General features: G+C 48.1%; 1 protein-coding gene across 1 annotated transcript; it reads right to left on the bottom strand.

Annotated features, from left to right (window-relative positions):
• Positions 1-7,384: 7,384 nt before the first annotated feature.
• Positions 7,385-11,239, bottom strand: Eif1ad (eukaryotic translation initiation factor 1A domain containing). Its single transcript, XM_006980602.4, has 6 exons — positions 11,007-11,239; positions 9,581-9,799; positions 9,343-9,451; positions 9,140-9,248; positions 8,917-8,964; positions 7,385-7,725 (listed from the first exon to the last, which is right to left on the bottom strand). The coding sequence occupies exons 2-6, from the start codon at positions 9,665-9,667 to the stop codon at positions 7,551-7,553; spliced, it is 528 nt and encodes a 175-aa protein (XP_006980664.2). The 5' UTR covers positions 9,668-9,799; positions 11,007-11,239; the 3' UTR covers positions 7,385-7,550.
• Between the last annotated feature and the right edge of the window lie 104 nt (positions 11,240-11,343).

Below are 11,343 nucleotides of genomic sequence, written 5' to 3'. Positions count from 1 at the left end.
CTTCCTGGTCATGCTCAGTCTAAGATCAGACCTAGGAAGCAAGGCAGGCTGGGCCTCAGTTCCATGACCTGGCAAGTTATTGAACCTCTTCCAGCCTCAGAATTGCCATGTGAGCAGTCAGAGTACCTGCTTCCTACCTGAGGCTTCAGTGATCCCATTCACATTCACTGATTATACAGGAGCAAGATGGGGCTGATCCTGGAGCCTGTGTGATTTGAAATCTGGAAGGTGAACAGAGGTGACGAGGGGGAAACCAGCCCATGCCCTTAAAGGACATTCCTCTGTAGGAGCTGACTCAGCTGGCACAGAAGCCCCGCCCCTCCACCTAATGCTATGTGGTCCCTGTCCACCTTAGCTGCACTTAGACTTGTGAGATTCCCTCCCCCTTCTATGGATGGACACAAGTGGCTACTTTGAGTCAGAAGATGGGTGCCCTGTTGTCACATACTGCAGATCATCCCACACGGGTCACTGAGGAATGTAACAAATCACTATAAAAAAATGAATTTTAACATGTAAGCAACAGACGAGAAACCCAGTTGCTTCTAAAGGATACTGGGTGGTAGTTTCCCAAGCAAGAGGTCAGGTCAGTCTACTTTGACCTCTGGTTCTCATCTGTGTTCTCTTGACTGTTTTCTCAGGAAGGTGCCAGTGGATCTGGGGTGGGGGTGGGAGAGTGGGGGAGCTGGACGTTTCTTTCGGTCTGAGGTGTTCGTAGCATTTCAGTGTTGGCTCTCTGTGGCCATTGGGCAAAGCTTATTACTTTTATTTTCAGAAAATTAGGTTGCTGTTGCTGTCACATCTTAGGGATAGGAGGGCCTAGGGGGCTACCAAATACACTGGAGACCTGAGCTCCAGTGCAGACAGATCCCAGCTTTGCTGTGCAGCAGGTAGGTAAGGCTAGCAACTTACCCTGGTACGTGGAACATTGTTCTAAGGGCCAGTGAGCCCCTGGCCTGACCGGGGTGGTCACTAACATCAAGGGACTGGCTTTGGCTTCTGAGTTTCATAGTTTACTGCTGTAGTTACTGAATCTTGGGTTCTGAGTTGCAAGGGGAAGGCATGATGTCTGACTCCTGCTCAGGCTTCATTGAGAAATCATTTATTACCTCTAGGCCTCTCCCAACATGGTTATCTCATGGAGAAGGCAGGGGTTCCCATCCAGACATATTTAATAGGTACATCTTAGCCCTCAGGGTATGGTGATGGAAACCCAGGCCACAGGACACAAGTCCAGGGCCAGTTGTGCCTTTGCCTCTTGCTCTGGAGCCCTTGTCCCTTCAGGCTGTGCCTATATCCTGCTGAGGTCCCCAAAACATCCTTTAAGCCCAGAGGTCATCTTCCAGCCTGGTGCTCTGCCCTCAGCTTTGGCCCATCTGTCGCAGAGATTTACTATAGTACATGCCAATAGATGAATGTGACATTACCTGGGATCTCTTATGAGTTAGCCCAGCATAAATGAAAACCAGGAGCAGAGACTGGATCCCTTCAGAGGTAGTTCTGAGGTCTATGGCCTTCACCTACTCTACAGAGGGCCTCTGAAAGGACAGGAGTGTGGAACAAGGTTTTAGTGGGGACATGCATAGCCACAGATGGTTCCTTAAGTCCCTTGCTTCTCGGTATGGGCACATTTAAACTGAAAAGAGACCATGCCTGCTCCTGCCCCATTCCACGTGTACCCTGATGCATCTCTAGCTTTTAAACATGGAGGGAGGGCTGCCGCCGCCGCCTCAGTGAACACATTTCCTCTTCCTCAGAGTTGTAGGGGCTCCATTTCTTACTTTCTGTGCCTTGACTTAGGACCTGGCACTGATCAAGATGTCTAGATTGCTGTCCAATACACCAAAGGAAGCTGACCCTTTGACCCTGAGCCAAACTCCTTAAAGCCCCAAGTTTGCTCCATTCCACAACACCCTTTTGAAGAGAACTGGGAGTTTCCTTTTCCCTCCCTGTCTGTTCCAAGGGTGCTTCCATGTCCTATAAGCAAGTTTCCCCACAGATGTTCCTGCCCACTCACCAAGGCAGGTGCTGCTTTTTTTGCATTCCTAATGACCCCACCTCTGGAAGGTTGGCAGCAATACTTTGTGGGACTGGGCCACACAGATCTGAATGGCCTGAGGTGGCTTGGCTGTTCTTAATTGTATGAGCAAGAAGACTTAGGGTCCTGCAGCCAGCACGAAGCTGCCTTGCTGGGTGGATATGCTTGCTGTGACCCCCTGCTTGTAGCTTCCGTAGTGTTCACTGAGGAGTCACCAAAGACTGCTTGTTCTATATCCCAGGAGTTGGGGGCCTGCAGTTGGAGCGTTGGCACACAAGAGAGCACACTTCTCTTCCAGGATTTCTAGAGTACACCGGTGAGGTCCAGCCTGAGTGGAGAACAAAAGTCTCTGGTGCTTGGTCCCTCCAACATCATTTAGCCAGTGAGATTAAAGAACAAGGCAGATATTTTACAGAACCCCACTGAAGGCATTTATGGAAGGATTTCCCAGATGTTTTTCTTTATTAGAACTGGTGAACTACTTTTTTTGCTGTGACCAAACACCTAGAGGATCCCTCTGTCTCCAATGCATTGCCTTCATATTCACATACTTCCACACAAACCCACCTGGATATACACAAATACTAATAAAGAGGCCGATAGAGGAATATAGGAATTGTATGGGGAAAAGAACAATTTAAAATAAAAGGGGGCTGGAGAGATGGCTCAGCAGTTAAGAGCACTGGCTGCTCTTAGGACCCAGCTTTGCTTCCTGGCACTCACATGGCAGCTCACAACTGCCTAGAATGATAGCTCCAGGGGATACAATGCCTCTGGCTTCAGTGGGCACTTCATAATATGCACATAACCCCACCACTACCACCACACATAATCTAACATTAAAAAAAACTTTTTGATACAGGGTCTCTACATAACCTTGGCTGTATTAGAACTCACTTTGTAGACTAGGCTGGCCTGGAACTCAGATCTGCCTGTTTCTGCCCCACCCCCCATATTGGGGCTAAAGGCATGTACCACTACACCCGACTAAAATATCTTCAAGTAATAAAAATAATAAAAAGTTAGGCCTGGCGGTGGTGGCACACGCCTTTAATCCCAGCACTCGGGAGGCAGAGGCAGGCGGATCTCTGTGAGTTCAAGGCCAGCCTAGGCTACAGAATGAGTTCCAGGAAAGGTGCAAAGCTACACAGAAACCCTGTCTCGAAAAACAAAAAAAGTTAGAGCCTAATGAAGAGATTGGTGTGTGGGGGGGTGCACCTTTGAAAGGGATGTTAGGATGCTGGCCATTTCTTCCTCTTTGAGACTCTTCCCTTCCTTGAGATAGCATCACTGTGTAGCCCTGGCTGAAATCTAACTCATGACGCTTCCCCCTCAACCTTTTTAACATTGGGATTATAGGCACGTGCTGCTACTCTTGATCTCAGATGTGTTCGTGATGGGTCCCTGCATAGTGACACAGAAGCAAATCTGTGCATTAGAGGCCAGCTAGGGCTACACAGACCTTTTTTCAAAACAACAGCAACAAAATAAAAAAAAAAAAAATCACAGCAAGAGGGCTCAGTGGGTAAAAACAATGAAAACAAAGAATTAAAAAATAAAGAAATAGCCGTGAGTTCCAGGACAGCCTGGTCTACATAGAGAAATCCAGGACAGCCAGGGCTATGTAGAAAGACCCTGTTTCAAAACAAAACACCAGGCGGTGGTGGCGCATGCCTTTAATCTTAGCACTGGGAGGCAGAGGCAGGCGGATCTCTGTGAGTTCAAGGCCAGCCTGGTCTCCAAAGGAGTTCCAGGAAAGGCGCAAAGCTACACAGAGAAACCCTGTCTCGAAAAACCAAAAAAGAAAAAAAAAAAAAAAAGAGGAAGGTTGCAAACAAAACACCAGAAAAACAAAAACAAAAAAACCCCACATACCTTTAATTTCAGCACTCGGGAGGCACAAGCAGATGGACGTCTGTGAGTTCAAGGATAGTCTGGTCTACATAGAAAGTTCCTCAGTAGGTAGACACTTATTTCGTGTTCAAAGCTAGCCTAGGCTATATAGCAAGATGGCCTCAAAAAAAAAATAAAAATAAAAAAATAAAGCTGGGGAGTGGTGGCACATACTTTTACTCCAAGCACTTTGGTGGCAGAGGCAGGCAGATCTCTTGAGTTCAAGGCCAGTCTGATCTAGAGTGAGTTCCAGAATGGCCAGAGCTGCACAAAGAAACCCTGTCTAAAAACAAAAACCCAAAACAATAAAATATTAGAGAAGCTGAGGTGGTAACAGTGGCAGGACACTTTTCTACAATGCACGAGGCTCTGGCATATAAAACTAAGCATAAAAGAACCACTATAGGGCCAGGTGGCAGTGGTGCACGCCTTTAATCCCAGCACTCGGGAAGCAGAGCCAGGCAGATCTCTGTGAGTTTGAGGCCAGCCTGGTCTACAGAGTAAGATCCAGGACAGGCACCAAAACTACACAGAGAAACCAAAAAAAAAAAAAAAAAAAAAACCCAAAAAACAAAAAACACTATAAAAACCACAATATATAACATGGTCTACATGCCTTTAATCCTAGCACTCAGGAGGCAAAAGTAAGCAGATATCTGTGAATTGGAGGCCAGCCTTGTCTACATAGAGAATTCCAGGATAGCCAGGACTATGTAGAGAGACCCTGTCTCAAAAATACAAACAACCTATGCTACTTGGCAGAGTGCTTGCCTACCAAGCACAAAGCCTTAGATTGGATCCCCTGCACTCACAACTCGGCCTGGCGGTGCATGTGTATTATCTCACAGCTGGAGCAGAGGTGGGGTGGGAAGTGCCTAGGCACATTGGTGGAGGGCAGCAGACAGTTTGCAGGAGTCGGTTGTCTCCTGCCATCAGGATCCTGGAGTTTGAACAAGGTCCTCAGGTTTGGCAACTGTGTGCCTGAGCTATTCCACTGGCCCCCCATGAGGACTTCTAAACGGACACAACTAAGTTGATTCTGAAATTATGTAATGAGGAAATGAGAGATGGCCTCAGGATGTAGAGTGGGGGGGCTGTGAGGCATCAAGTGTACTGCAAAATGTGTACAAAGACCACAGGGCAGATTTCCTCAAAGTCTGAGTCCAGACTGGTGGTAATGTCCTGATCCACTGGTCTCACCTTCCCAAGGGTTAGAGGTACGTGCCACCCCTGGTTAGGAAGGTTTTTGTTTTGTTTTTTGCTTTTCTGAGACAGGATTTCTTTACGTAGCCCTGGCTGTCCTGGAACTTGTAAATCAAGTTGGCCTCTAACTCACAGAGATACAAGTTCTCTGCCTCCCCTCCCAAATGCTGTAATTGAAGACATGTGCTGTGATAACGTTTTTTCTTTTTTTTCTTTTGAACAGGATCTCAGTATGTAGCTCTGGTTGGCCTAGAACTCAAGAGATCTGCCTCCCTCTGCCTTCCAAGTACTGAGATTAGAATTAAAGATGTGAACCAACAATACCTTTCTGAATATGAATTTTTAAAAAGGCATTACCAATGAGGAAACAATGAGCCATTCAGTGAATGAGATAGGTACAAGTGGATCTTTCTCTAGTTAAAGTTAGGTCTCTCCTTCCTATAAATGACAGATTTTAAAAAGCTGTGATGTAGCCGGGCGGTGGTGGCACACGCCTTTAATCCCAGCACTTGGGAGGCAGAGCCAGGCGGATCTCTGTGAGTTCGAGGCCAGCCTGGACTACCAAGTGAGTTCCAGGAAAGGCGCAAAGCTACACAGAGAAACCCTGTCTCGAAAAACCAAAAAAAAAAAAAAAAAAGCTGTGATGTAGTTTAGAACACCAATCTACCATGCCAAGCGCTAAAGGCCCTAGGTTCAATCCTTAGCACCAAACAAAAACAAAAAGCTCTTCATTAAAAAATTTCAAAGAAGTTAAGATTATCTTTAACCCATCTGTTTTATTTTTCCATGTATATACATCTATATTTTATACATGTGTATACCCAAGTATACATTTAGTATCACAAAAAACATGAAGAATGGATAAATGAGAGCTGGGGGAGGGTGTGGTCACAAGATTTCCTGTTCAGAAATGAGATTCTATATATCATATCTGAGGCCAATACACCTCCCATAATGACTATATCCCCCCCACCAACCAATCACCAATTCGCAACAGAAAAAAATCCCTCAGAAAACAAAAGGAAGGCTCCAAAGTAGAAGGTCCCATAGCTCACAATGAAAATAAGCACACAAGCACATTAGGAGTTGGCAACAGAGCCAAACAGCTTTACTGTGGGATGAAGCAAATGACCAGCAGAGGAAAGACTAAGCTGGGAGGCCAATCTTCAGGAAGATTCGGCATGGCTATGTTAATGCTAGCAGTGTACAGGCAGAAGCAAATCCTCCCAAGAAGTGAGAGGATAGCCGAGTGGTGGTGGCACATGCCTTTAATCCCAGCACTCAGGAGGCAGAGCCAGGCGGATCTCTGTGAGTTCAAGGCCAGCCTGGTCTACCGAGTGAGATCCGGGATAGGCACATACACAGAGAAACCCTATCTCGAAAAACAGAAGGAAAAAAAAGTGAGAGGATAGTTTATAGAAGCTTGCATAGTTTGCTGAGTGCCTAGGCCACTGAAGGATCTCTGAACTAAAGTAACGGGGAAAACTATTGAAAAGTAAGTAAATGGGGCTGGAGGAATAGCTCAGCCGTTAATGGCCAGGCTCACAACCAAAAATATAAAAGTAAGTAAATGATGCTGAGGTACAAGGGATGGGGATCCTACAACAGCCTTTAGTAAAAGGTTAGTAGCCCAGCCAGGGATAGTGTAATCCCAGCTCTTGGGAGTTGAGGCAGGACAGCCACTGAGTTGGTTAGCCTAGGCTACAGTGACTTTCCAAGCAAGCCTGTCCTACAGAGACCATCTCAAGAAAAGATTGTAAGATAGTGAATAACCTGAGATTAGCAAATGGAGATGGTAAGGATAGAGGTATCCTGACCAGACACATTCTGGAGATGACAGGTGGCTAAGGTAAAGAGAGATGTGCTCAGAGTGTTATTTATATGGCAGCAGGTAGTAAGCACTGTTACAGTACAGGATAACTAGGAAGGAAGAAGGGAAACAGCTCACAAGGCACCATGGGATTTGTCCTGAGTTGTGCTTAAGAGGCAGATGGGTATAGGTCATAGGTTACGGCCTTAACTATTGGAATCACTACTCAATGTAAGCAGGTAATGACTGCTGTTAGTTAAGGAGGCACAGGGTTAGTGCCAAGTGTCCAGAGAGGTACTATGAACAAGTCACATGCTGCAGATCCCAGCCAAACCTGTTTCCTTCCCATTCTACCCCCAGGTGACCAAGGCCTCCGCCAGGAAAAAGGCTTTCACTTCACCATGAGCTTCCCTCCACAGAGAGCCACTCAGACACCAGTGTTAAGTCAGCACCCACCAGGGGTTTAATTCTTCTACGTCAGTTCAGAAAGGGGCCATGCCTTGTCCCCATCCAAAAGAAAAGATCTGCAGGGCACCCTGGGAATGTCCAAGCCCAGAAAAGCCAAGGGGTAGTCCCTGAGCAAGTAGAGAAGTGGACCCTTCCGGCTCAGGCTGCCTCCTCCTCCTCCTCCTCCTCCTCCTCCTCCTCTTCTTCTTCACTCTCCTCCTCACTCTCATGATACTGTCTGTGATTGGTGTTGACAAAGAGGTCAGAATCGTCTTCAGAACCCGATTCTTCTCCCGACAGCTGTGGTCCAGTGGGGAGTTCTGGCTGACTCTGTCTGTGTGAGCAAGAGGATGGAGTAAGTAACATCTCCTGGGAAAACCACACCTATAATCCAGTCTCAGAAAATCAGGACCAATAACTAACTAGTCAGGAACTGATAGGGTTCTGACAATCCGAGAGCCGCAAACCCTGATGTGGTGGCACATGCCTGGTATTTAGGATACCAGAGGATGATGAGTTTGAGGACAGCCTGGGCTACATAATTGGACCCTGACTCAAGAAATCATCCATCCATCCATCCATCCATCCATCCATCCATCCATCCATCCATCCATCCATCCATCCATCCATCGTGGAGGGCTTCTGGAAGCACAGAGCACATAAGGAAACCCAGTCAAAAGCACTAAGGATTACCTCCTACCCACCCCATCACTGGTTTTAGTAAGGAATCAACAACTCTATCAGCATCACTGACACACGCAGTGGGCTTGAATTTAGTGCTAATGCACTAAAACAGAGGTTCTCAACCTTCCTAAGGCTTCCACTCTTTTTTAGTTTCTCGAGACAGGGTTTCTCTGTGTAGTTTTGGTGCTTGTCCTATATCTCAATCTGTAGACCAGGTTGGTCTCGAACTCACAGAGATCCGCCTGGCTCTGCCGCCCAGTGCTGGGATTAAAGGTGTGTGCCACCACCGCCCGCCAGGCTTCCACACAGTTCTTCATGTTTCTTCATATTTCACTGTTACTTCATAACTGTAATTTTTCCTCTATTATGAATCAGAATGTAAATGTCATCTGATATGCAGGATATCTAATATGCGACCCCCAAAGGGGCGGAGACCCCAGGTGAGAACTGCTGCACTAAGCAATTGCATAAGCATCACCCTTCTTACTCAGCATAATCCCGTCTCTTAGATGAGGAAAGGTTTCACTAACTCAGGCTGGCCTTGAACCTGTTACCCCAACTTCCACCTTGTAACTGCCAGAGTAACAGGTATGTACTGCCACACCCAGTCAGGAATCTGTCTGAAGACATTAAATGATGCACCTAAAGTCGCTTGCCTATTAAGTAGCAAAGCCAGCATTTTAATTTGGAGCATGTGACCTTCAAGCCATACTCATAACTACCCACTCTACTATAGATGTCGGAGTTCTCAACAGGAGAAAGCCAGGATCACCTATCTCCTTGAGGGACCAAGGTGTGAACTTGTATTTTTGTCTTCCCTGGGCTGGGGCTTGCTCCTCACCTGTTTATATTATTCTGTTTCTCAGCTACCTCGGAGAAGGCCTCAGGCCTGTGACAAGAGAAGAGCCAGGTCAGAGAGCAAAGAGAAACTTCTCAGCAAAACAGCTGTTTCCAATGTCCCTCTTGGGACAGCATAACCTCACCCCACCCCCACCCCATTCACTAGCAAGGATGCTACTGTCCCCAGAAGCCAGAGGGCCATAGATCAAGATTATCTATCGTACCAGTGACCCTCCTTCTGCAGAGAGCGGACATGGTTCTTGCAGAGCACGAAAGAAATCTCAGCCTTAACTTTTTCTCCCTCTTCAATTGGATCAACAATGAGAAAGTCCCCTGTAGGTGACAAAAGATAAAGCCATTTCTGTATGTGAAGAAGAAACTCAAGAATCAAGGCCCTGGTTCTGTGTTGTAGAGGGGTGATTCTAACCTCTCTTGATCCAGATGTTCTTTCGGTATTTGGAGGGCATGCTCACCAGGAAGCGCTGCCCTTGTGCTGTCTCTACCTCATGCAGATTGTTCCCAGGAGTCCTGAGGACCTGGTCCAGGAGAGACCAACAATTGGGGACATCATCAGTTAGAACAAACACACACTGACCCTCACTGAGTCCTTCCCACACCCCAGGGGTCCAATGGGAGTAGAGACAAGCTTAGACCAGTCCCATCACCTTCACTATCTGCTGTTGGTCCGAGGGCACCATGTGCTCCCCCAGCACCTCCTGCACCACGTGCTTTCTCTTGGTGGCCTGAGACATGCTGGGTTCTGTCCAGGGTCGTTAGGACGTGGAGGCTGTCAGCTCTTCTTCCAGAGTTACTTGGATGGCAGTCTTAGAAGCCAGGACTGCTTCCAAGGGGAGCAGCCTTATGCGACAAAATGCCACCTCGCCCTGTTAAAAACACGAACTTTACAGGACTGGACGACTTCCTGCTCTTGCAGAGAACCCAGGTATGGTTCCCAGCCCTCAGAGAGGCTTAACAACTGGCCCTAATTCCAAGACGGGGGATCTAACGCCCTTTTGGAGACATACATGCAGCTTTTTAAAAACACTGGTAAACATAAAAAAATTAAAAATCATTAAAAAACAAAACACAAGCTCTAGACAGATGGTGGCGCATGCCTTTATTCCTAGCACTTGGTAGGCAGAGGCAGGCAGATCTCTGCTGAGTTCTAGGTCAGCCTGGTCTACACAGTGAGACCCTGTCTAAAAAAAAAAAAAAAAAAAAAAAGAGCAAACATGACCTTTAAGGGCCAGAGAGATGTGTCAGGACCCAGCATCCACACCAGCTGATGCACAACCATCTCTAACTCTAACTCTAGGGGAATCCAATGCCCTCTCTGGCCTCCAAAGGCACTTGCAAAACCTACACAGAGTAAGCTTTGTACGTTTCCTGGAACTCACTCTGTAGCCCAGGTTGGCCTCGAACTCAGGGATCCGCCTGGCTCTGCCTCCCGAGTACTGGGATTAAAGGCGTGCGCCACCACCGACCAACACAGAGTAAATCTTAAAAACCACTCAGCGATGGTGGCGCACGCCTTTAATCCCAGCACTCGGGAGGCAGAGCCAGGAGGATCTCTGTAAGTTCGAGGCCAGCCTGGTCTACAGAGCGAGATCCAGGACAGGCACCAAAGCTACACAGAGAAAGCCTGTCTCGGAAAAAACAACAACCACAAAAAAACCCAAAACAAACCCACGAAACAAGTTTTACAGTCTCAGTTGGGGGGTGGGGGTGGCTCGAGCCTTTAATCTCAAGACATCCCAACCCATGGAGGCAAGGGGATTTCTCTGGAAGATGGAGGCCAATCTGGTCTACACAGTGAGATGCCCTCTCAATAACACAAAGTAAGTAAATAAAGTCAGATCCTGGCCCGGGACAGGGAAAGCCCTACGAGACCCACCCCTGTTAAAAGTCCTGCGGTGGCGATGAAAGCCTACGCACCTCCCAGGCCGACCATCCTGACAATGTCTGGGACGAACTACTTCCCTCCACCTGCCTGAACCCCCGAGTCTCGTACAGCCACAAACAGCCGCTCGACCTCCTCACTCCACGGTTCACACCCACTCCACCACCATAGCGCCGCTTGGCCGCACTCACCCGCTCGGCGTTACACCCGCAAGCTCCGGTCTCCAGGCTGACGCCGAGAGCAGCCCGTCCCCGACGCACGCCCAGACTCAGTCAACGGAACCAGAGCAATGCGACCTGCAGGAGGTCACGACGGCAGCGCCGGGCGGACGCTCGGCCTCAGACCCCCGGGGTTCCCGGCTCCCGTCAGCCGGCTGGAGGTAGACCTGACTCGGAGGAACCCGCGAGAACTGCACTTCCGGGGCGGGGCTCTCAGGAGCCCTCCGGATGCCCCGCCCCTTCTTTGTCCGTCCCTCTAACTCTTCCCTCCACCAAGTCAGGCAAACCCAAGTCTTTGCGTTCCGGGTGC

The sequence above is a fragment of the Peromyscus maniculatus genome, chromosome 1 (assembly GCF_049852395.1).
Source record: "Peromyscus maniculatus bairdii isolate BWxNUB_F1_BW_parent chromosome 1, HU_Pman_BW_mat_3.1, whole genome shotgun sequence".
Taxonomy (NCBI): Eukaryota; Metazoa; Chordata; class Mammalia; order Rodentia; family Cricetidae; genus Peromyscus; species Peromyscus maniculatus.
This window is presented reverse-complemented; position numbering and strand designations above follow the sequence as displayed.